The 26235-nt window shown below is 46.5% G+C and overlaps 1 protein-coding gene across 3 annotated transcripts in view; it reads left to right on the top strand.

Moving 5' to 3' along the window:
• Nucleotides 1–26235, top strand: part of dop1b (DOP1 leucine zipper like protein B) — a 111636-nt gene that overhangs the window by 64798 nt on the left and 20603 nt on the right. For all 3 annotated transcript variants that reach the window (XM_078409690.1, XM_078409688.1, XM_078409691.1), the window contains exons 17-30: nucleotides 3992–4092; nucleotides 7309–7499; nucleotides 8207–9824; nucleotides 10776–10887; nucleotides 13405–13593; nucleotides 15289–15414; nucleotides 17444–17578; nucleotides 17722–17777; nucleotides 18904–19008; nucleotides 19581–19647; nucleotides 19731–19875; nucleotides 22202–22284; nucleotides 24047–24156; nucleotides 25682–25831. In XM_078409690.1, coding sequence (XP_078265816.1) covers nucleotides 3992–4092; nucleotides 7309–7499; nucleotides 8207–9824; nucleotides 10776–10887; nucleotides 13405–13593; nucleotides 15289–15414; nucleotides 17444–17578; nucleotides 17722–17777; nucleotides 18904–19008; nucleotides 19581–19647; nucleotides 19731–19875; nucleotides 22202–22284; nucleotides 24047–24156; nucleotides 25682–25831 — 3188 coding nt within the window. The remainder of the gene's footprint in view (nucleotides 1–3991; nucleotides 4093–7308; nucleotides 7500–8206; nucleotides 9825–10775; nucleotides 10888–13404; nucleotides 13594–15288; nucleotides 15415–17443; nucleotides 17579–17721; nucleotides 17778–18903; nucleotides 19009–19580; nucleotides 19648–19730; nucleotides 19876–22201; nucleotides 22285–24046; nucleotides 24157–25681; nucleotides 25832–26235) is intronic.

Genomic DNA, 26235 nt, shown 5'->3' with positions numbered 1-26235 from the left:
CGCCTTAACCAACCTGATCTCCCGGTGGCTGAGCACTTCAACTCCCCCTCCCACTCCGACCTTTCTGTCATGGGCCTCCTCCAGTGCCAGAGTGAGGCCCACCGGAAATTGGAGGAACAGCACCTCATTTTTCGCTTGGGCAGCTTGCAGCCCAGCGGTATGAACATTGACTTCTCCAACTTTAGATAGTTCCTCTGTCCCTCTCTTCCCCTCCTCCTTCCCAGATCTCCCTCTATCTTCCTGTCTCCACCTATATCCTTCCTTTGTCCCGCCCCCCTGACATCAGTCTGAAGAAGGGTCTCAACCCGAAACGTAACCCATTCCTTCTCTCCTGAGATGCTGCCTGACCTGCTGAGTTACTCCAGCATTTTGTGAATAAATACCTTCGATTTGTACCAGCATCTGCAGTTATTTTCTTACAAAGCAAAATGCGAGCTCATGAAGATTGCTATCTCCATACAGATGCCACCCGTAGTCAGGATCGAACCCGGGTCCCTGGCACCTTAAGGCAGCAACTCTTCTGTTGCACCACCGTGCCGCCCCAAAATGAATGAATAAGATTGAAAACTAGCGTAGATTCAGAGTGTCAAAACACGTCCTTTGTCAATGAGAAATGTAGAAGAAATTGGGCGGCACGGTAGCGCAGCGGTAGAGTTGCTGCTTTACAGCGAATGCAGCGCCGGAGACTCAGGTTCGATCCTGACTACGGGTGCTGCACTGTAAGGAGTTTGTACGTTCTCCCCGTGACCTGCGTGGGTTTTCTCCGAGATCTTCGGTTTCCTCCCACACTCCAAAGACGTACAGGTATGAAGGTTAATTGGCTGGGTAAATGTTTAAAAAAATTGTCCCTAGTGGGTGTAGGATAGTGTTAACGTACGGTGATCGTTGGGCGGAACGGACTTGGAGGGCCGAAAAGGCCTGTTTCCGGCTGTATATATATGATATGATATGATATGAAGAATACATAACACCAGCGCAGTCTGAGCTAGCAAATGCCAGAAGTCCTTTGACCCAGGATGTCAGCTCCAGATTGAATGGTGGGTTAACCCAAGATGAACATTAATCAGCACTGAGCCTGCACTTGCTGGAGCTTAGAAGAATGAGGGGGGACCTCATTGAAACGTACAGAATAGTGAAAGGCTTGGATAGAGTGGATGTGGGGAAGATGTTTCCACTCGTGGGAGAGTCTTGGACTAGAGGTTATAGCCTCAGAATTAAAGGACGTTCCTTTAAGAAGATGAGGAGGAATTTCTTTAGTCAGAGGGTGGTGAATCTGTGGAATTCTCTGCCACAGAAGGCTGTGGAGGCCAAGTCAATTGATATTTTTAAGGCAGAGATAGATAGATTCTTGATTACTGCAGGTGTCAGGGGTTATGGGGAGAAGGCAGGAGAATAGGGTTCGGAGGGAGAGATAGATCAGCCATGATTGAATAGTGGAGTAGACTTGATGGGCCGAATGGCCTTATTCTGCCCCTATCACTTATGACCTTATGAATCAGCACCTTTGAGGAAAGCAGGGAAGTAGCAATGGGAGGAAGAAAATAGCATAATGCTAAGCACTCCCAATATTTTGAGCGCTAGTCTCTGCCAAGTACTACCTGTGCTGACACACTTGATTGATCTCGGTCAGACTTGGGGTGCCCAGTTTTCCGGGACCCACACTCGGTGTTGTGGGGAGGGTCGGGTGTCCTCTCGAGTGATTGTCCCCAGTTCCTGCCCTTGTCCCCAGTTCTCACCCATACAGTAGAAACGAGGGACTGCAGATGTGGCTTACCAAGGAAAGACACAAAATGCCGGAATAACTCAGCAGGTCGGGCAACATCCCTGAAAAACATGGATATTTGACGTTTTGGGTTCGGTCTGAAGGATCCCGGCCCCAAACGGCAGCTATCCGTGTTCTCCAGGGATGCTGCCCAACCTGCTGAGTTACATAGAAACATAGAAAATAGGTGCAGGAGTAGGCCATTCGGCCCTTCGAGCCTGCACCGCCATTCAATATGCCATTCAATAAGCCGGTGGGGGCTTCAAAAAGTTGGGAGCCTCGATCACCTCGTGGCACCACGGAAGAAGAATGAGGAGGAGATAAGACTTTTCTTTGCCTTCCATCACAGTGAGGGTGTGCCTAGAGCAATCACTGTGATGGCTGTTTGTGTAAAAATTGTATCTGTGTGTCCTGTGCTTTTTGTTGTCTACTGCCGGACCCTGACGTGAGAGGACGCTGGCGCTGTTTATTCGCCGCTTCTCCGTTAGGATAGTTTGTCTGTTTGTTTTTATGTTATGATTGTTTTTGTAAAGCGCTTTGAGCTTCTGGTAAGGCGCTATATAAAATAAATGCTTATTATTATTATTATTATTATAATATGATCATGGCTGATCATCCAACTCAGTATCCCGTACCTGCCTTCTCTCCATACCCCCTGATCCCTTTAGCCACAAGGGCCACATCTAACTCCCTCTTAAATATAGCCAATGAACTGGCCTCTGGCATATCTTGCTTGTTCAGTGTTCAATAACGTGATAAATCCTTGTTTCAGGACCCACCTTGCTCCTATTCATTCTAATTTCTTCCAACCAGAGTTTGACATTGTCAGTCAAGTTCATTTCTGCCATATTCATGTCCCGTTGTAGTTGGGTCGTTATTTATTGTCATAGCATTCACCTCCAAACCTCCAAGTGTCGCAACTTGGTCATTGAGCCAATTTGGTCGAAGAGTTTAGGATTGATTGCTCTTGACACTTCATTAGAAGACCTCTTTCTCCCCTTGGGTCTCATGACTTAGTATTCTCTGCCCTAACCAACCTCCCCTTTGACTCCCCCGGATGGCCATCTACCTTCATTAGACCTTTTCATTTCCAACTGCTGGCGAGACGTCAACCGCCTCAAATTTTCCACTCCCCCGACTTACTCTAACCTCTCCTGAACGTACATCAGTCTGAAGAAGGGTCTCGACCCAAAATGTCACTCATTCCTTCTCTCCCAAGATGCTGCCTGACCCGCTGAGTTACTCCAGCATTTTGTGTCTACCCTTAACCATGGTATCTGGTTACCTTTCTTGTATAATAACACTCCCAGCTTCTCTGCCTTCTCTGCATTGAAGTTAGATCGTAAATGTCTTAAAATTAGACACAGTAGTTCTCATCTCAACGTGGCCAGATGGTATCTGATGCTGCGTGAGGACTTTATTGCCGTAGATTAGTTAACTGAAACAGTTGATGGTCTCAACTCGTACCACTATTGGAAACCAAGCGCAGGCACGGCGATCGCTTCGCTCAACACCTGCGTTCGGTCCGCATTGACCAAACTGATCTCCCGGTGGCCGAGCACTTCAACTCCCCCTCTCATTCCCAGTCTGACCTTTCTGTCATGGTCCTCCTCCAGTGCCATAGCGAGGCCCACCGGAAATTGGAGGAATAGCACCTCATATTTTGCCTGGGCAGCTTGCAGCCCAGTGGTATGAACATCGACTTCTCCAACTTTAGATAGTTCCTCTGTCCCTCTCTTCCCCTCCTCCTTCCCAGATCTCCCTCTATCTTCCTGTCTCCACCTATATCCTTCCTTTGTCCCGCCCCCCTGACATCAGTCTGAAGAAGGGTCTCGACCCGAAACGTCACCCATTCCTTCTCTCCCGAGATGCTGCCTGACCTGCTGAGTTACTCCAGCATTTTGTGAATAAATACCTTCGATTTGTACCAGCATCTGCAGTTATTTTCTTATACCACTATTGGAATCAATACTTTGGGGGAATTTCCGTAAAACTCCGAAAAACTCCGAATCAAATGCTCCAATTATATGAAGTTGATGGTGACTTGAGTTTTACACTGAATATGAAAGATGAAAGTTTCTGTTCATAAGTGATAGGAGCAGAATTAGGCCATTCGGCCCATCAAGTCTACTCCACCATTCAGTCATGGCTGATCTATCATGGCTTGTTGAACAAGCATAATGTATGTCCATCACTCACCATTCCCTTGTTTTTCTTTCTCTCTCCCAGGGAATCCGATTGGAAGCTCTCTTTAGGTTTTCGGTGCTGTGGCATTTCACCAGGGACATTCAAGGGAACAGAACATCGTTCTGCACTCGTTCATTTGATAGGTAACGTTGTGGACCCAAAAGGGAAATCTACCAGTCTGCAAATCCTCTGAGTTTGTGTCCAGCCGTTTTTATCGAGAGTCACTGATAGGGGAAATCAGAGGTATCACAAAATGCCGGAGTAACTCAGCGGGTCAGGCAGCATCTCAGGAGAGAAGGAATGGGTGACGTTTCGGGTTGAGATCCTTCTTCAGAATCAGGGTGCAGTTGCTTGTTGGGGGAAGCATGTTGAAGGAGATTAGAATACCGTTTAGTTTAGAGATACTGTACAGCACGGAAAAAGGTCTGTCTAGTCTGCGCCGACCAGCGATCCCAAATGATCCTACACACTAGGGACCATTTACAATTTTTACCGAAGCCAATTAACCTACAAACCTACATGTCTTTAAATGTGGGAGGAAACCGGAGCACCCAGGGGAAAACCCACGCAGGTCACGGGGAGAACGTACATACTCCGCACCTGTGGTCAGGATCAAACCCGGGTCTCTGGAGCTGTAAGGCAGCAACTCTACCACTGCGCCACCGTGCCGTCCCAAAATGGATGAACGAGATTGTAAACTAGCGTAGATTCAGTGAGTCAAAGCACGTGCTATGTCGATGAGAAATGCTATAACACAAGCACAGTCTGAGCCGGCTAAGCCCTTTGACCCAGAAAGTAATCTCTGGATTGAATCAGCACCTTTGAGAAAGGCAGGGCAGCAGCAATGGGATGAAGAGAACAGCGTTGTGCTAAGCACTCCCAATGTTTTGGGCAGTGGCCTATGCCCAGTAAACAGAGTAGTATGTGGAGGAAAGAACTGCAGATGCTAGTTTGTTGGGAACTTCAGACAGTCTGAAGGGTCTCGACCCGAAACGTCACCCATTCCTTCCCTCTAGAGATGCTGCTCGTCCTGCTGAGTTACTCCAGCATTTTGTGTCTATAAACCGAGTAGTATCTTGGATTACCTTTGTACAACATAGTCTGAGCAAGTTGGCTTCTGAAATCTGAAATAGAAAACTGAAAATGATGGTGGGTTCCGTGGAGTGTCTGCCTTGGGTCAAAATACCTTTGCCAGAACTGCGAATGAGGGAGAGGAAGTTACTCCTAGGCTGTGCTATTGGCTCAAGTTTTCTCTCCCCCTTAACGGGCGGCACGGTGGCACAGCGGTAGAGTTGCTGCCTTACAGCGAATACAGCGCTGGAGACTTGGGTTCGATCCTGACTACGGGCGCCGTCTGTACGGAGTTTGCACGTTCTCCCTGTGACCTGCGTGGGTTTTCTCCGAGATCTTCGGTTTCCTCCCACACTCCAAAGACGTACAGGTATGTAGGTTAATTGACTGGGTAAATGTAAAAATTGTCACTAGTGTGTGTAGGATAGTGTTAATGTGCGGGGATCGCTGGGCGGCGCGGACTCGGTGGGCCGAAGGGCCTGTTTCCGCGCTGTATCTCTAAATCTAAATCTTAATGCCGCTTTGCATTTAACGATGCCCACATTGTTTGGTCTCTGTTCTTGCTCACTCATGAACAAGGGGTCATAGAACATTGAACATAAACACTGCAGCACAGCAACACAATGTTTGTGCTGAACATGATGCCAAGACCAACTCATATCTGCCTGCACATAATCCATATCCCTCCATTTCCTGCATATCCATATGCCTATCCAAACACTTTTAAATGCCACAATTGAATCTGCCTCCACCACCCCTGCCAATGCATTTCTAGGTACTCACTAAACTGTGTCTGTTTTTAAAAAAAAACACAGCCCACACATCTCCTTTAAACTTAGTCCTTCTCACGTTAAATTTGGGGAAGGATATTCTTGCTATTGAGGGCGTGCAGCGTAGGTTTATTAGGTTAATTCCCGGAATGGCGGGACTGTCATATGTTGAAAGACTGGAGCGACTAGGCTTGTATACACTGGAATTTAGAAGGGTGAGAGGGGATCTTATCGAAACAAATAAGATTATTAAGGGGTTGGACACGTTCGAGGCAGGAAACATGTTCCCAATGTTGGGGGAAGTCCAGAACCAGGGGCCACAGTTTAAGAATAAGGGGTAGGCCATTTAGAACGGAGATGAGGAAAAACTTTTCGGTCAGAGAGTTGTAAATCTGTGGAATTCTCTGCCTCATGAGGCAGTGGAGGCCAATTCTCTGAATGCATTCAAGAGAGAGCTAGATAGAGCTCTTAAGGATAGCGGAGTCAGGGGGTATAGGGAGAAGGCAGGAACGGGGTACTGATTGAGAATGATCAGCCATGATCACATTGAATGGTGGTGCTGGCTCGAAGGGCCGAATGGCCTACTCCTGCACCTATTGTCTATTGTTAAAAGTACGCCCTCTAGTATTTGATATTACCATCTATGGGGAAAAAGATACTGATTGTCTACCCTATCCATGCCTTTCATAATTTTATAAACTTCTTTCAGGTCTCCCTGCTATTTCTGGTACTTCAGAGAAAACTATCCAAGTCTGTCCAAACTCTGCCTGTCACCAATACCCTCTAATCCAGACATAATTCTCGTAAACCTCCTATACACACGTACTAAAGCCTCCACATCCATCCTGTAATGTAAAAATTGTCCCTAGTGTGTAGGATAGAGTTAATGTGCTGAGATCGTCGCTGGTCGGTGCAGAATCGATGGGCCGAAGGGCCTGTTTCCACAATGTATCTCTAAACTAAACTAAAATGCTAAATTCAGTTTTGGTTTAGTTTAGAGATACAGCGTGAAAACAGGCCGTTCAGCCCATCGATTCTGCACCAGCCAGCGATCTCAGCACATTCATATCATATCATATCATATATATACAGCCGGAAACAGTCCTTTTCGGCCCTCCAAGTCCGTGCCGCCCAGTGATCCCCGCACATTAACACTATCCTACACCCACTAGGGACAATTTTTACATTTACCCAGCCAATTAACCTACATACCTGTACGTCTTTGGAGTGTGGGACTCTATCCTACACACACTAGGGACAAATATTTATAACCAAGCCAATTAACTTGCATCTTTGGAGTTAAGATCTCGGAGAAAACCCACGCAGGTCATGGGGAGAACGTACAAATTCCGTGCAGACAAGCACCCATAGTCGGGATCGAACCCGGGTCTCTGGCACTGTGAGCAGTCGCTCTACCGCTACGCCACCGTGCCGCCCCGCTACCGGTTTCCAGCCCCGTTATCAGTGCTTTCTGTTGTTACAGGGGTTTAACACTGTCTGTTTCCTCCCCTTGCTCAGGTGCCTGTTTGTGGTGTTGGACAGCCTCAACTGTGTGGATGGAGCGATTGGGGCCGCAGCCCAGGGTTGGCTTGTCCGTGCTCTCAGCTTGAACGATGTCTCGCGGATCCTTGAGCCAGTCTTCCTCCTGCTTCTCCACCCAAAGACCCAACGCAACTCCATTCAGTGCCTGAAAAAGAAGGTCATGGGAGGTAATGGCAATAGGTAGTTCAGAGCAACGGAGGTTATGGGGAGAAGGCAGGAGAATGGGGTTGAGAGAGAAGAAATAGATCCGCCGTGATTGAATGGTGGAGCAGACTTGATGGACCAAATGGCCTCATTCTGCTCTGATGTCTTGCGGTGCATCTGTGCGGATGGTTGAGAGTTGCCTTTCCTCCATTGTACCCAATCTATGCGCGGAGTAATAACAGCAAACTAGAAACATCCCACTTTAAGTAGCTCCCCTCTCCCTTTCTCGTGTCTTCCATTTTCTCCCGCTTCCTTTCGAAGAAGACTCTTGACCCGAAACGTCGACAATTCCTGTTCTCCAGGGATGCTGCCTGACCTGCTGATTTACTCCTGCGTTTTGTCTTTCCACGGTAATCCAGCATCTGCAGTTCCTTGTCTCTGCTTCTTGGGTGAAGATGTGGGGCAGCTGTTCAGACCAGCCCATTATACTTCTTCCTCTTCCCACAATGGGCCTGAACTTCACCCAGGATTATTCAGTCCAATTGTCACCATTTTAAACTATTAATGGCGATCAAGATCAGTTACAATTATATCTTGAATCATCTTGCCTGTGTTCCTTCTTAGGCTGTTAAAAGAGATACCAGTGCATTTTGAAGGAAGAAGAGGGGGGGGGGGGGAGCAGGAAAGGGTAGCTGTGGGAGTATTAATTGTCTCTGCAATTGTGTTTCAGATGATCTCCGCTTGCTGTACAACAGGGTGTCCTCGTATCCGAAATCCTTCGGCACACCGCTGGAAGTAGTTGAAACCAGCTCTGAGGAAAGCTTTAAGTTTTCCCACATTTCCTCGGTGGACAGGGATGCTCTTTGGGCTGAGGTGGAAGCAGATCCCGAAAAAACGCTCCACAAACAGGGCCCGAGGAAAACCGCCAATCACTCCATCCACGAACCGCATCAAAATGTCCACCCGGAAGAAGGCAAGAACAGCAGCGATCACTCGGAGTCCATCGATACCAGCTCGGGAGCTCTCTCGTCCGGGGTCACGTCTTCGGCCTCGCCGATGACTCCAGAAAACCAAGAGACCACCAGCACCACCGAAGACGAAGCTCTTCTGCCTCATGACAGGGCTACCCTGGACAAAATGGCCGCTGGTGACCCACAACCCAAAAACCAATTGATGTTGGTCCACACCGACTCCGAAAGGACTCAGATGTCACAGTCACTGTCCAGCGATGAGGAAGAAATAGACCTGGAAATGCAGATGATCACTCGGGACAAGCACCTGAAGCGGCAGAGGGAGAGGCAGACCTTGGTGGAAGCTTTGTTTAAACACATCTTGCTCTACATCCAGCCGTACGATTCCAAGAGGGTGCTGTACGCATTTTCTGTCCTGGAAGCCGTGTTGAAGACGACGCCCAAGGAATTCATCGAGGCCCTCTCTGCCACCATGGTAGATGTCAACTCCACCAGCCAGCTGAATCTTATTCTGAATCTCCTGGCCCGCCACCAGGAGTCCCTGGTGGGTCTGAGCTTCTACGGGAAGCTTCCGAGTCCGGCGTTGCCCGCGTGCCATCGGCAGTCCTCGCTGATGGAGCTGCTGACTTACCTTTGCCTGAGCTTCTTGCGGTCCTATTACCCCTGCCAGATGCGGCTGAGCCACAAGGATCTGCTGGGCAACCGGGACGTGCAGGTGAACAGCGTGCAGGTGCTCGTCCGCATCGTGACGCAGCTGATCGCCAACGCCAAATCGCCCGACGGCGGCGGCCTGGAGGCCATCAGCAGCTGGTTGGCCAAGTGCAAGGTCCAGGAGTACGTGCTGCTCGCCCTCTCTGCCTCCATGCACCTGGGCGAGAGGAGCTACACGCTCAGCTTTGGCCAGCCCAGCGACGAGCTCATCGAGGAGGGGCTCTCGGAGGAGAACCTGGTCAACTTCGGCGAGGACCAGATCTGGAGCGAGCACCCCCTCCAGATCGAGCTGCTCAAGTTGCTCCAGGTGCTAATTGTGCTGGAGCACCACCTCGGCCCCTCGGCCGATGATCAGGAGGGCTCGTCCGACCTCTCCAAGGAGTGGCACAAGGTCATGAGCTTCCAGACATCCATTACGGCCATGGGCTACGTGCCGTCTCAGCCCATCACGGCCCAGGGGATGTTTGTGTCGGCTGTGGTCAGGGCCTTGCAGCCGCAGTACGGGTACAGCATTCACCCACCCTGGGTCAGTCTGGTCACCCTCTCCCTGCCTTACCTTGGGAAATCCTTGGGACTCATCGTTGCGCCATTTGTCGCCCAGGTCTGCAGAAACTTGGACGACCTTGTTCGACAGTATGAGAGTGAAGATAAAAAGTGCACTGCAAGGTAGGGAAAGAAGTACCTTTTCATATTCATTTATCACCTCCACAGAAGTTCCCCCTTTAGTCAGAGGTTAGTTAATCTGTGGAACTCGTTGCCACAGAGGCCAAGTCAGTGGGTATTTCTAAGGCAGAGATAGACAAATTGTTGATTAGAACGGGTGTCAAGGGTTATGGGGAGAAGGCAAGAAAATGGGATTAGGAGGCCGAGATCAACCATGATTGAATGGCAGAGTAGACCTGATGGGCCGAATGGCCAAATTCCACTGCTTTTACTTGTGAACTTCATTTAACACCTCACGATTAAAAGCCTTTCTGAGGTAGAGTTAAGATTACAATCGTACCTCTGCTGTTGCATTTAACCAGCAATGTTTGTTTTGCTTGGGTACCACTTATTTTGCCTGGGTATTAACTAGTATACTTGTATGTTTTGTTTAGTTTAATTTAGAATGCAACAATGCACCACAGTTTAGTTTACAAAATAGTTTAATTTACTGGCATTACCTTGCACTAAACGTTGTTCCCTCATCATGTATCTGTACACTGTAAATGGCTCGATTGAAATCGTGTATTGTCTTTCTGCTGGCTGGATAGCCAGCAACAAAAGCTTTTCACTGTACCTCGGTACACGTGACAATAAGTAGTATAAGAAAATAACTGCAGATGCTGGTACAAATCGAAGGTATTTATTCACAAAATGCTGGAGTAACTCAGCAGGTCAGGCAGCATCTCAGGAGAGAAGGAATGGGTGACGTTTCGGGTCGAGACCCTTCTTCAGACTGAAGAAGGGTCTCGACCCGAAACGTCACCCATTCCTTCTCTCCTGAGATGCTGCCTGACCTGCTGAGTTACTCCAGCATTTTGTGAATAAACACGTGACAATAAACTGAACTGGTCGGGCAAAATGCATTCAATTAACTTTTGTTTTCCCTTTTTAAAAAAAAATGTTGTTCCTCAGCACGACTTCAAAGAAAGAAAACATTCCGCCAGATTACCCACTCACCCTTTTGGAAGGACTCACTACTATTTCTCACTTTTGCCTGTTGGACACTTCGGCACAGGCGAGAAAGGTGCGTTAGAGTTAATACTTAAATTAATGCCTGTTGTCGGGCAACTGAATCATCCTACCACACACAACCAGAGAGCAGTCCTGAACTGCTATCTACGTCATCGGGGACCCTCGGACTATCCTTGATCGGACTTTGCTGGCTTTACCTTGTACTGAACGTTATTCCCTTATCATGTATTCACTGGGGTTTAGAAGGATGAGACTTTACTGGCTGTATCTTGCACCAGACGTTGTTCCCTTATCACGTATCTGTGCACTGCGAATGGCTCGATTGTAATCATGTATTGCCTTTCCACTGGCTGGTTGGCACGCAACAACAGCTTTGCACTGTAGCTTGACAATAAACTAATGGAACATCCACCAGCTGGGTGCGGCAGGTCGTGGCTACAGGTTTGGAAGAGCTGAAGGCGTGGGAAGGGCGAATAATGGGAACTATGTGGGCTGAACAGATGAGCAGTGATTCACTTCACCTGGGGCATGGGAAAGGGACAATGAACTCTGCCATGTTCCACCCTGTCTAATGGATGAGTGGAGGATGGATAGACCAAAGGGAAACTCTGATAGAGATGCTGGCCATTTCCATTGTTACTGCCTCACGGCGCCAGACACCCGAGTTCGATCCTGACCACGGGTATTGTCTGTACAGAGTTTGTACGTTCTCCCCGTGACCTACGTGGGTTTTCTCCGGGAGCTTCGGTTTCCTCCCACACTTCAAAGACATCTAGGTTTGTAGGTTACTTGGCTTTGGTAAAATTGTAAATTGTCCCTAATGTGTGTAGGATAGTGCTAGTGTACGGGATCACTGGATAGCGTGGACATGGTGGTTGGAGAGCCTGTTTCACTGCTGTATCTCTGAACTAAACGAAACCAGCTTTGTCCTTGTTGGGTTTTTTCCAAGTGCCCTCATTAATCTATTAACCAAACAGCTCAGTAAACATTAACACCACCTTGGTAGTAAATCTGTTGTAAATCTGTGGAATTCTCTGCCTCAGAAGGCAGTGGGGGCCAGTTCTCTGAATGCATTCAAGAGAGAGCTAGATAGAGCTCTTAAGGATAGCGGAGTCAGGGGGTACGGGGAGAAGGCAGGAACGGGGTACTGATTGAGAATGATCAGCCATGATCACATTGAATGGTGGTGCTGGCTCGAAGGGCCGAATGGCCTACTCCTGCACCTATTGTCTATTGGTAACCCTGGGCTAATCCCACAGAGATTCCACTTATTCTATCCATTCCGCCCCCACTCTGCATTTAAAACCAACTTGGTTCCCGTTCCCATTTCTCTATCTACAGATGCTGCCAAACCTGCTGAGCATTTTCAGACTCATGTTTTCCTTTGTATTTCCTTTTGCTACTCCACTTCTCCAACTGATTAGACCTTTCGTCAGAGGGTGGTGAATCTGTGGAATTCATTGCCACAGAAGAACTGGTATCTCCATAAAAGTTAAGAAATGACTGCTTCACCAGTTGTCTGAACTTTTTGTGCAAAGAGGGATTCTTTACCAACTTATCCCCTTCGTAAGTAGATTCGGTGGATGGGGACGGAGTAACTGTACATAGAATTGTCACAGTACTTCAGAAAGTCACCTTGATGCCAGCTCCCAGACCTTAGTCAGAGGGTGGTGACTCTGTGGAATTCATTGCCACAGACGGCTGTGGAGACCAAGGCAATGGATATTTTGAAGGTTTGATTAGTTCGGGTGTCCTATCCATGTATTTGTCTAACTGTTTCTTAAATGTTGGGATAGTCCCAGCCTTAACGACCTCCTCTGGCAACTTGTTCAACACATCCACCACCCTTTGTGTGAAAACAAGTTACCCCTCAGTTTCCTATTAAATCTTTTCCCCCTTCACCTTAAACCTATGCCCTCTGATCCTTGATTCACCTACTCTGGGCAAGAGACTCTGCGCATCTACCCGATCAATCCCTCTCATGATCTTATACACCTCAATAAAATCACACCTCATCCTCCTGCATTCCAAGGAATAGAGTCCCAGCCTACTCAACCTCTCCCTACAGCTCAGACCCTCTAGTCCTGGCAACATCCTCGTAAATCTTCTCTGTACCCTTTCCAGGAAGACTCAAGTTTCCTCGACTCACTGAACCTTTTTGAGAGGGCCTGCATGTCCAATGCTTTAGACCTTGTATCTGGAAAAATGTTCCCGATGTTGGGGGAGTCCAGAACCAGGGATCACAGTTTAAGAATAAGGGGTAGGCCATTTAGGACTGAGATGAGGAAAAACCTTTTTGCCCAGAGAGTTCTGAATCTTTGGAATTCTCTGCCACAGAAAGCAGTGGAGGTCAATTCACTGGATGTTTTCAAGAGTGAGAAAAAGCTCTTGGGGCCAACGGAATCAATGGATATGGGGAGAAAGCAGGAAGGGGGTGCTGATTTTGGATGATCAACCATGATTGTATTGAATGGCGGTGCTGGTTCGAAGGGCCGAGTGGCCTACTCCTGCGCCTATGTTTCCATGTGTCCTTCCAACTTGACCAATGTTGCTTCTCTTCATGTGCCAGTCCGCGACCATGGGTGATTCCACAAGCCTGAAGAATGCCAAGCATGCCATTCTTGAGGAACTGCCTTTGATCGTCGACTCCATGTCTCTGCTGTGGGGTGTGGTCCAAAGAGAAGAATCCCAGAGAAAGCCGGGCAATGCACTCAATACCACAAAGGGCTCATCTTCTGTATACTTCAAGTCGACAAAGGTTTGTCTCAACGTATCGCTGTGAGAGTGAGGGGTAAACATGAAAAGATCATTGTGCGGAGAGTGCGGTCTTGCGATCTGGGACTTGACGTAGAAATGCAAGTGGAAACTCAAAGGAAAATTTCATATGTGTTTGGGGGGGGGGTACAAGAGTTGAGAGTGTTTTATTGTCATATACTAGACCAGGTGGACCCATTGGGGCCCATTCCTCGTAGAGGGGGGACAGATTTGGCACTCTGGTGTCAGGACAATTGCCTCCTCTTGAATGTCACTAAAACGAAGGAACTGATTGTGGACTTTAGAAGGGCTAAACATCCAAGGACGTACACGCCACTGGAGATAAATGGGTCTACTGTGGATAGGATGAGCAGTTTTAAATACTTGGGAGTCCGCATCACAGAGGATCTGACATGGGCAACGCACATTGCCGCACTGGTGGGTAAGGCAAAGCAGCGCCTTTACCACCTTAGACAGCTGAGGAAATTCAGAGTGTCTCTGAGGATCCTTCATTGCTTCTACTCTGGGGCTGTAGAAAGCATCCTGTCCGGCAACATTACAGTCTGGTTTGGGAACAGCTCTGCCCAGGACAGGATGGCCCTGCAGAGAGTAGTGCGTTCGGCAGAACGCACCATGGGAACTACACTCGTCCCCCTGCAGGACCTATACATCAGGAGGTGCAGATCCAGAGCAAGTAAGATTATGAGGGACCCCTGCCACCCCAGTAACGGACTGTTCCAGATGCTACGGTCAGGCAACCGCCTCCGCTGTCATGCTGTGAAAATGGAGAGGATGAGACGGAGTTTCTTCCCACAGGCCACCAGGACTGTCAACTTTTATAACTCCAGAGACTACATTTTGTCTACACTATAGTAACTTTATTAACTTTATTTATATGCTGTAACTGTAATTCTTTTTTGTGCACAATCCGCAGGCATTGCCACTTTCATTTCACTGCACATCGTGTATGTGTATGTGACAAATAAACTTGACTTGACTTGACTTGACTTGACAAGGGTAGAGGGTGTCACTGACCCGGGCCCTGTGGCGCCAGCGCTGCAGCCAGTGCGAGCGAGTGGACCCAAAGGCTCTCCTGTATTGATCTAGCACCCTCCCCCCCCCACTGACCCACTCCATCTCTCTTACCCCCCATCCCCTCACCCCTACTCCCCCACTGAGTTGAGAGTGTTTTATTGTCATATGTTCCAAATACAACAATGAAATTCTTCCTTGCAGCAGTGGGTCGTTTCGGGTCATGACCCTTCTTCAGACTCAGTTGGAAGAAGGTGTCTTGACCCGAAACGTCACCCATTCCTTTTCTCCAGAGAGGGTGCCTGACCTGCTGAGTTACTCCAGCACTTTGTGTCTATCTTTGGTGTAAACCAGCATCTGCAGTACCTCCCTCCACAAAATATCCCTACAGTCAGGATATTTTTGAGCAAGATTGTCATCTGATAATCTGGGAGAAAAGCTACGCTTTCAGTGTTTAATAAGTCCATGTTTTTTGTTTGGCTCCAGGGCTGGAAGGTTTTGCTGAAGGCTTTCATGCTCAAAGATTTTACTGGGGGGGGGGGTGCTTTTTCTTTGGTACGGATGCTGGGAGAGCTGGCGAGATGAGTCTGGTCAAGTTGTGAAAAGAGGAGGGAAATCATGTTTAAAACCTTTGTGAAAATAATTTGCGTTTTTAAAAAATTTTAAGACTATTCGGCAGAAAATCCTGGAACTCCTGAACCCATTTGCTGCGCAGATGGGCGTTCATCTAATGGCAGCTGTAGCAACAGTGTGGAGCAAGAGGAAAAGCTGCAAGAAAGTCAACCACAGCAAGGTACGAAACATGTTGATCACTCAGACCTGTTGCAAGAGGGCGGCATGGTGGCGCAGTGGTGGAGTTACTGCCTTGAGGCACTTATAGCGCCAGAGACTCGGGTTTGATCCCGACCACAAGTACTGTCTGTACTCCCCACGACTGTGTGGGTTTTCTCAGAGATCTTCGGCCTCCTCCCACAGTCTACAGACTTGCAGGTTTGTAGGTTAATTAGTCTGGCAAATCGTCCACAGTTTAAGAATAAGGGGTAGGCCATTTAGAACGGAGATGAGGAAGAACTTTTTCAGTCAGAGAGTGGTGAAGGTGTGGAATTCTCTGCCTCAGAAGGCAGTGGAGGCCAGTTCGTTGGATGCTTTCAAGAGAGAGCTGGATAGAGCTCTTAAGGATAGCGGAGTGAGGGGGTATGGGGAGAAGGCAGGAACGGGGTACTGATTGAGAGTGATCAGCCATGATCGCATTGAATGGCGGTGCTGGCTCGAAGGGCTGAATGGCCTACTCCTGCACCTATTGTCTATTGTCTATTGTCCCCAGTGCGTGTAGGGTACCGTTAGTGTGCGGGTATCGCTGGTCATAAGTAATAAGTGCAGAATTAGGCCATTCGGCCCATCAAGTCTACACCATTCAATCATGGCTGAACCATCTCTCCCTCCTAACCCCACTCTCCTGCCTTCTCCCCATAACACCTGACACCCGTACTAATCAAACATCTGTGGCTCTAAAGCTCTGCTTTAAAAAATATCCATTGATTTGGCCTCCACAGCCTTCAGCGGCAAAGAATTCCACAGATTCACCACCCTCTGACGAAATAAATTCCTTCTCGTCTCCTTCCCTAAAGAAACGTCCTTTAGTCGGTGCGGACTCGGTGGGCCAAAGGGCCTGTTTCTGCACTGTATCGCTAAACTTAACTAAACTAAAAGATATCAGTAGTATTTTTGTTCTGGACTCGCAGCGTTCAAGAAAACCTGTGTCTTCTGATTCACTTTATTTTCCTGTTCATTAGTTTAGTTTATCATTGTCATGTGTATTGAGGTACAGTGAGGTGCCATGCAGTCAAAGAAAAGACTCTCAGTCTGAAGAAGGGTCTCAACCCGAAATGTCACCTATTTTCTATGTTTCTATGAGATGCTGTCTGACCCGCTGAGTTTCTCCAGCATTTTGTGTCTATCAAAGGAAAGACTATGCATGATTATAATCAAGCTGTCCACAGTGTACAGATAAGGATAACAAAACTGGGAAGTTCTAGGTAATTCTTGCATGCAGTAATGCATTAAATAGAATGAACACACAAAGAAATGAAAATGCTGGAATCCTGAGCAAAACACAAAGTGCTTGAGGATCTCAGCAGGCCAAGCAGTAGCCTTGGAAGGAATGGACAGGTGACATTTTGGGTTGGGACCCTTCTTCAGAGTAATTGGCCCCTAATGAACTGGTTGCTGACTGAAGAGTTTAGTTTAGTGATACAGCGCGGAAACAGGCCCTTTGGGCCACTGTGTCCGCACAGACCAGCGATCCCTGCACAATAACGCTATCCAAAACACACTTGGGATCATTTGCAATTATACCGAGCCAATTAACCTACAAACCTGCAATTGACAGGCTTCCGTTCTGAGAAACCAATCTTCCACCTCCACCCTCTGCTTCCTTTCATGAAGCCAATTCTGTATCCAGGCAGCAACTTCTCCTTGGATTCCATGCAATCTAATATTCCTTCATGTGGAACCTTACTAAAGGCCTTTCTGAAATCCTTTGGACAACACCAATGGCCTTGCCCTTGTCAACCTTCTTGGTTACTTCTTCAAATGAAACTCCATCAAATTCGTGAGACACATTCTCCCACGCACAAAACCACATTGACTATTCCTAATCAGCATGTTTATCCAAGTGTGTGTATATATATATATCCCCCTCGGAATCTTCTCCAGCTTTATATTGAACTCGACCAATTAAATAGTTTGCTTTTGCAAATGTGGCTTTTTGACAAGGGAAGGGGATTATAAGTTGAAGGCTGTTCTCATCTTTGTGTTTGCAGGTTTTGCCCATGGCCAGTGAAGCTCAGATGACACTGGTGAGGTTAGTCCAAGCACTAGACACTCTCAACATCAACAGCATCTTACAACTGATAAAGGAAGTTGTCAAAAAGCCACCCCAAGCCAAGGGAGAAGAGGTAAAACAAATATTATGTTCTCGATAAAATAGTTTGTCTACAATTCTTGGAGATATACAACTTCTTAAGAAAATAGGAGTGAGCGACATATTAACGTTATAATTGCACTTGAAATTAAAGTATTTGTCAACTTTTCTTTTCAGAAACCTACTTTGGTTGATATCCCAATGTTGCAGTTCAGTTTTGCATTGCTTCAAAGGTAATGGCTTTTTCAAAAAATCTTAACACAGCATGACAAAGTTATTTAAAGTTATCGAAAGCATGACAAAGTTATTTAAAGAATTTGGTGAGACTTTACTGGCTGCACGAAGCAATGTAACCACTAAATGTTTGAACAAGCTTTTCAGGAAAGGATCTTGGAAGTTGGACATAGTTTCCAACAGGGGTGGCACAGCTGGTATAGACAATGCCTCCGTGCCAGAGACCTGGGTTCGATCCTGACCTCGGGTGCTGTCCATATGGGGTTTACATGTTTTTATTGTGCCCGCATGGGTTTCCTCCGGGTGCTCCGGTTTCCTCCCACGTCTCAATGAAGTTCGGCATCAATAAATTGCCTCCAGTGTAAGTGGGGTAACGTGGAACAAGAGTGAACGGGTGATTGATGGTCGGCATAGACTCGGTCAGCCAAAGGGCCTGTTTCCATGCCACACTGGTGGGTAAGGCAAGGCAGCGCCTTTACCACCTCAGACAGCTGAGGAAATTCAGAGTGTCCCTGAGGATCCTTCAATGCTTCTACTCTTGGGCTGTAGAGAGCATCCTGTCCGGCAACATCACAGTCTGGTTTGGGAACAGCTCTGCCCAGGACAGGAAGGCCCTGCAGAGAGTAGTGCGTTCGGCTGAACGCACCATGGGAACTACACTCGCAGGACCTATACATCAGGAAGTGCAGATCAAGAGCAAGCAAGATTATGGGGGACCCCTACCACCCCAGCAACGGACTGTTCCAGCTGCCACGATCAGGCAAACGCCTCTGCTGTCATGCTGTGAAAACGGAGAGGATGAGATGGAGTTTCTTCCCACAGGCCATCAGGACTGTTAACTATTATATCTCCAGGGACTACATTTTTTTTCTGTATTCATTTTAATTTTTATGCTGTAATTGTAATTTTTTGCACAACCCGCAGGCATTGCCACTTTCATTTCACTGCACATCTTGTATGTGCATGTGACAAATAAACTTGACTTGCAGATCAACCCTTCGTTTCAACTGACCCTGTGTGGTCGGAGCCTGTGCCTCAACATTATGAAGAGGCGAACCCCATTACAATCTGTTTCATTTCACATAATAAGATCGGACTGACCTTTATTCCTGTCCTCTCTCTCAGGCTCTCGTCAGCTGATCTGCAGGATATTCTTCCATCGTTGTTGCATCTCTTGAAAGAATCTGTGCAGTTGAATTTGGCTGCACCGGGACATTTCCTATTACTTGGGTAAGAAAACACTTAAATCCTCCTTGTGTTTTTTTTTGGGGGGGGGGGACAAAGTTGACAGGTGAAATTTCTTCTGTGAATCATTAGATCAGTTGATAACTGATAAGCCTGTCAGTTTTTGAAGATCCAGCCACAGACTCGATGGGCTGAATGGCCTAATTCTACTCCTATGATTTATGAACTTAAGCGATAGCATCTATTCTTTATATCTCCAATCCTCATCTCCACAGTAAAGTATTTATTTTCATTTTGCCCTTATTTGCACACGATTAGAACAATATTTCGGTCTGAAAAAGGGACCCAACCCGAAACGTCACCTGTGCATGTTCTGCAGTGATGCTGCCTGATCCACTGAGTTGCTCCAGCACTTTGTATCTTTTTCTTTCAATTATAAGCTCAGCCTGTGGAACCCATAGCCCAAGATTTTTTTAATTAACTTGTTCTGGTTGTGTCACAACCAGCATTAATCACATTAATCGCATTGTCCCAGTATTAATCGCATTTTATTTCAGAATTTTCATTTTTTTTTAATCTTTAAAAAAAAAAAAATAATAATTTCATTTAAATTGCAGAATACTAAATGACTCCATGTCAAGAAATCCTAATTTGGAAAACAAAAAGGACCAGAGAGATCTTCAGGTGAGATGCAACAACGCTGTACAAAAGGCTGCGCATAGAAATATGTACGAGGGACATTATTAAAAAAACGCTCTCTCTTCTAGGAAGTGGCCCAAAAAATAATTGAAGCTGTTGGGAATGTTGTTGGCTCTTCCTTGGAACAGACGAGTTGGCTGAGCAGAAACTTGGAAGTTAAAGCCGGGCCCCAGGTGTATCTGGAGGATGCTCACACAGATGCTGCTGAAGATGGTGAATACCTGAATTCTGAATCTTTCTTTGACGTCTAATCCTTCAATACCAGTGGCATAATATTTCATAATCATTATAATTGCAAGTAATGGTTGGGTTGTATTCTACCCTGTCCCATAGAATAGTGCAGGCAGAAACAGGCCCTTCGGCCCACAATGTCTGTGCTGAACAGGATGCCAAGATATCTCTCACCTGTTTACACATAACCCATATCCCTCCATTCTCTGCCTATCCCTATGCCTATCCAAAAGTCTCTTAAATGCCACAAACATATCTGGCTCAACCACCATCTCTAAATGGGGCGGCTCAGCGGTAGAGTTGCTGCCTTACAGCGCCAGACACCCGGCTACGATCCTGACCGTGGGTGTTGTCTGTACGGAGTTTGTACGATCTTCATTTGACTTTGTGGGTTTTCTCAGGGTGCTCCGGTTTCCTCCCACACTCCAAAGACATATAGGTTTGAAAGTTAATTGGCTTTGGTAAAATTGTAAATTGGCCCTCGTGTGTGTATGGTAGTGTTAGTGTGCGGGATGATTGGTCAGTGCAGGCTCGATTGGACCGAAGGACCTGTTTCCATGCTCTGTTTTGAAACTAAACCATGTCCAGCAGCATGTTCCAGGCACTCATCCCCCTCTGTGTTAAAAAAAAACAAACAAAATAACAAAATAAAAAAATAGCTCCTTTAAACTATGCCCCTCTAGTATTTGATATTTCCACTCAAAGCCTCCACATCTTTGTAATGGAACGACCAGAACTGCACACAATACTCCAAATGCGGCCGAACCAAAGTGCTACAAAGCTGAATCATGGCTTCCTGACTCTTATACTCAATGCCCTGATCAATGAAGGCAAGCATGTCATAAGCCTCTGATAGACACTCTGATAGACAAATGCTGGTGTAACTCAGCGGGATAGACAGCATCTCTGGAGAACAGGTCTTCTTCAGACCTGAAGGGGCCCGACACAAAACGTCACCCATCCATGTTCTCCAGAGATGCTGCCTGACCTGCTGTGTTACTCCAGCTCATTGTGTCTTTGTTTTTGGAAGCCAGACTCTACAGTTCCTTGTTTCTCCCATGACTTTAATGATGCAATGCCCCTTGTGTAAAAGAAAGTTATTTCATTTTGAGATTGGGGATGGTAGGACATTAAACAAGGTGATTGATACAAACCTTATTTGACAATGGATGAAGTTGGCGTAAATCAGGATGATTATTTTTTAAAGGTTTAGAAATGTGACTCTCACTTGCATAAGAGGCAGAAAATATTGTTCTCATTCTTGTGTCAGTTTGTGTGACCTCATGTATTGCCCTAGAATTGGGTGCAATCAGAGCCAAAAAAGTTTACTCCAGGAAAATACACTCGTGATCTCGATGATTTTGCTTCAGCCCATTTGGAAATTGGGGTATTCATGTTTTGTGGGGCTTGGGTGCTAAGTTATGGTACAAAGCACATATTAGTGCCAGCTATTGCACTGTACCAATTATTTCCATAAAACATCGATATATTAACTAACATAGACCTGTCTCGACCCGAAACGTCATGATGAAGGGTCTCGACCAGAAACGTCACGCATTCCTTCTCTCCTTAGATGCCGCCAGACCTGCTGAGTTACTCCAGCATTTTGTGTCTACCTTCGATTTAAACCAGCATCTGCAGTTTTTTTCCCTACATATTTCGACTTGTCCCCACTGTGTCACAGATTTAAACATTGTCCACTGTGGGTTGATACATTTATTTAAATTGTTGATATGTTCGTTGAGTAACGTTCAGCGATACAATGGACAGTGATGGAAGTATATGATAGCAATATTTAAAAGAGATACAGCACGGAAACAGGCCCTTCGGCCCACCGAATCCGCACCAACCAGCGATCCCTGCACATTAGCACTATATTACACACGCACACACACTAGGGAAAGTTTACATATACACCAAGCCAATTAACCTACGTACCTGTATGTCTTTGGAGTGTGGAAGGAAACCGAAGATCTCTGAGAAATCCCACGTGGTCATGGGGAGAATGTACAAACTCCGTACAGACAGCACCCGTAGTCAGGATCGAACCTGGGTCTCCGGCGTTGTAAGGCAGCAGCTCAACCACTGCTCCACCGTTGCCGTGACAGATGCATGAACTGGCAGGTACTTGAGGGATAAAGGCCATGTGCAGTTTGACTTGGTATAGTGGTTGGCACAGACATTATGGGCCAAGGGGCCTGTTCCTGTGCTGTCCAGTTCGATGTTTTCTAGATTGGATCTTCTCATGGTAGGTGAATGATATGAATCTACCCAAAGTAAAGTCATGCTCTTTGTTTTTGACTCCAAGGCTCATTCCCCACACCGTCCACTGTGGTGTCAACATCGGTTGCTTCTATGTACAGCGTGCAAGGTCTAACTTTGCTGGCTGAGGTACGTATATCTGAGCAAATTAGTATTTTCCAGAGATCGCATGAACTTATCCTTTATAAGCATCCTTAAGTGCCATTCAAATGTTCAAATTCAATCTTAAAATTAATTTGATATATTTATTACTGCGGAAATTTTGCTCATGATAATCAGTAACGTTTAAGTCTTTTTGATGTGGTTATTGGGAAGAAGCCTGTGATATAAATGAGCTAAAAGGAAAAAGCTCTATTACGAAAAAGAAATAATACAGAAATTATATGTATCTGCTTTTCACTGTACCTCGGTACACGTGACAATAAACTAAAGTCAAACTCATTGAGTTTGCTTTTTCCTTGCTGGGAAAAGATTGACTAGCTTCTGCTTTATCTTGCCGCCCACAAGAACTGGTATCTCTGCAAAAGTTAAGAATTTACTGTTTCACCGATTGTGTGAACTTTTTGTGCAAAGAAGGATTCTTTACCAACTTATCCCCATTGCAAATTGATTTGGTTGATGGGGACAGATGAACTGTACTTAGAATTGTCACAGTACTTCAGAAAGTCATCTTGGTGCCAGCTCCCAGACTTTAGTCAGAGGGTGGTGAATCTGTGGAATTCTTTGCCACAGAAGCTGTGGAGGCTAAGTGAATAGTTATTTTTAAGGCAGAGATAGATTGATGAATGGGGGGACTATGTATAAACACTGCTGTACATGGTAAAGCCAAAATGTATAAAAATATCCTTTATTAAAATCTTTATGTGCACTTTAACACGTGATTTTTTTTTCTATTACAATTCTCAAATTGTGGAGTACAGAGTCAAATAAATTAATGATGGGTCTTTATCCCAAACATTATGAAGGGCCCTGTATCTCTGCCTTAAAAATATCCACTGACGGACTCCACAGCCTTCTGTGGCAAAGAATTCCACAGATTCACCACCCTCTGACTAAAGAAATTTCTCCCCATCACCTTCTTAAAAGAACGTCCTTTAATTCTGAAGCTATGACCTCTAGTTCTAGACTCTCCCACTGGTGGAAACATCCTATCCACATCCACTCTATCGAAGCCTTTCACTATTCTGTACGTTTCAATGAGGTCCCCCCTCATTCTTCTAAACTCCAGCAAGTACAGGCCCAGTGCAGACAAACGCTCATCATAGGTTTGCCTACATAATTGTAAATTGTCCCTAGTTTGTGTAGGATAGTGTTAGTGTGTTTGGATCGCTGGTCAGCATGGACTCGATGGACAGAAGGGCCTGTTTCGGCGTTGTATCACCAAACTAACCTACACCTCTACGACCCTATGCTTAAATTCCAGTTTGGATAACGTTTGACAGACCGGTCGTCTGTGCGTAGTTTAGAACTCAATGTCAAGAAATAAATTGTCTGAATGTCAATTTATTGTAATTTGAAGGTATCACAAAATGCTGGAGTAACTCAGCAGGTCAGGCAGCATCTCAGGAGAGAAGGAATGGGTGACGTTTCGGGTTGAGACCTTTCTTCAGACTGAAGAAGGGTCTCGACCCGAAATGTCACCCATTCCTTCTCTCCTGAGATGCTGCCTGACCTGCTGAGTTACTCCAGCATTTTGCGATACCTTCGATTTGTACCAGCATCTGCAGTTATTTTCCTACATTTATTGTAATTTGCTCATCTCTCTTTGGATTCCTGTGATTATTGTTAGTGTCTGGAGCCTGAGGTACTTGAATTTGAAGGATATTTTTTTTGTTTCTGATAAAATTTATTTGGATTGTCTTTTAAAAAAAAAAAAAAAATTCCTGTTCAGCTGCTGGCTCATCTCCTCGACATCATCTACCGAAGTGACGAGAAGGAGAAGGCGGTGCCGCTTATCACTCGGCTGTTGTACTACGTCTTCCCTTACCTGAGAAACCACAGGTAAATAAAAGAAATGCCCACAGACTTATGTGGACTAATCCCACTGTGATACGAGTTCATGTGAACTGAGTTTCAGGGCAAATTGATTAAAGTCACCTTTAAAATACTACAGAATAAATCTTCATTTTAACTTCATTGAGTGATGTTAGATTAATTATTATTTAGTATATTTAACAGTTGCTTCTGCAATTTGTCAGACCTAGTTTGATGTAGATACATCTGCCTACTTTACACAGTTGTAAACAGCCATTCCTTCAGGTTCGAGCTTGTGCTATTTGATTTCAATCCGTCTTTACGATGGTGCCAGCCACGTTGTTTGCACGCAATTAATCGCGTTATTTTAAATTTACCTTGAACGTTTTGAATATTTTGTGAAAGAATGGGGTGGCACAATGGCAGAGCCGGTGGAGCTGTTGCCTCACTACGCCAGAGACCCGGGTTCGATCCTGACCTCGGGTGCTGTTTGTGTGGACTTTGCACGTTCTGTGGACTGGCACGTGTGGACTGGCACGTGTGGCGGCGCCTAACGGCTACGGCTCACTGGCAGTCTGTTCGTCTTTTTTCCCTTTTTGTTTGTGTGTTGGTGTTTGGGTGGTTTTTGTTTTTGGCTGTGTATGTGGGGGGTGGTGGGGGAAACCTTTTTTTAGGTCTCTTCCTCGGGGCGAGGCTCGGCCGCGGGACCTTCCATCGCCCGTGCGGCTCGGCCTCGGGACTTAACATCGCCGGTGTGGTTCGGCCGCGGGGCCTTCCATCGCCCGTGCGGCTCGGCCGCGGGACTTAACAGCTCCCGGCGCGGCTCGGCCGCGGGGCCTTCCATCGCCCGTGCGGCTCGGCCGCGGGCCTTAACAGCGCCCGCCGCGGCTCGGCCGCGGGACTTAACATCACCGGTGCGGCTCGGCCACGGGGCCTTCCATCGGCCAGTACGGCTGCGGGACGTTTCGGTGCGGCTCGGCCGCGGGGACTTCCATCCCCTTGCAGGGGCTGTGCGGGTCGGTCGCCTCGGTAGGGATCGAGCTGTCTGTCCGTGGGCATGGGGGAAGAGAGAGGAAGTTTTGTTGACTTCCATCACAGTGAGGGGGTGTTTGGAGTCACTGTGATGGATGTTTGTGTTGGGGTCGGGTGTCTTGTGTTCTTTTTTTTGTTGTGTTCTGTGACTGCTGGAAAATGTAATTTCGTTCGGTATCTCGGTATCGAATGACAATAAAGTTCTGTATTCCTGTGTTCCCTTTGACAGCGTGGGTTTCCGCCCACATCCCAAACACGTGCGGGTTTGTCGGTTAATTGGCCTCTATAAACTGCCCCTCGTGTGTAGGGAGTGCAGAAGTGGGATAACATACAACGAGTGTGAACGTGTGATCGATGGTCAAATGGGCCTAAGGGCCTGTATCCATGCTGTATCTCTAAGCTAAACTAAATGCAAAATGCAGATGGAATTTACTTTGTAATTGGCTTAACTGTATTGGTTCAACTGCAAGTATGTTCTAACTCTTTGCTACGTTTTATAAATGTGACCTTTATTTGTCAGCATGCACAACATTCCAAGTTTCCGAGCTGGTGCTCAGTTGCTGAGCAGTTTAAGTGGCTATGCGTACACCAAGCGTGCGTGGAAAAAGGAAGCCTTTGATCTCTTCATGGACCCACTCTTCTTCCAAATGGACCTGTCCTGCATTAATTAGTAAGACAAGCTAACTTTCCCTGTGTCATACTTGGTTCTTTTCCTTTTCGTACAATGTCGACCTTCAGATTCTTTCGTAAAATGCAAGTGCAGATTGCTTACGGGAAGTTGAGGCCAGTTCATTGGCTATATTTAAGAGGGAGTTAGATGTGGCCCTTTTTGCTAAAGGGATCAGGGGGTATGGAGAGAAGGCAGGTACAGGCTACTGAGCTGGATGATCAGCCATGATCAGCCATTGAATGGCGGTGCAGGCTCGAAGGGCCGAATGGCCTACCCCTGCACCTATTTTCTATGTTTATGTTTCTATGTAAACATTTCATTGAAAACCTCCAATTATTGTATCTGAGATGGGTGCAGTTGCCAAAGGCAATATACTAGGAAACTCTTAGGATGCAAGATTTTTG

This window comes from Rhinoraja longicauda, chromosome 12 (genome assembly GCF_053455715.1).
Source record: "Rhinoraja longicauda isolate Sanriku21f chromosome 12, sRhiLon1.1, whole genome shotgun sequence".
NCBI lineage: Eukaryota > Metazoa > Chordata > Chondrichthyes > Rajiformes > Arhynchobatidae > Rhinoraja > Rhinoraja longicauda.
This window is presented reverse-complemented; position numbering and strand designations above follow the sequence as displayed.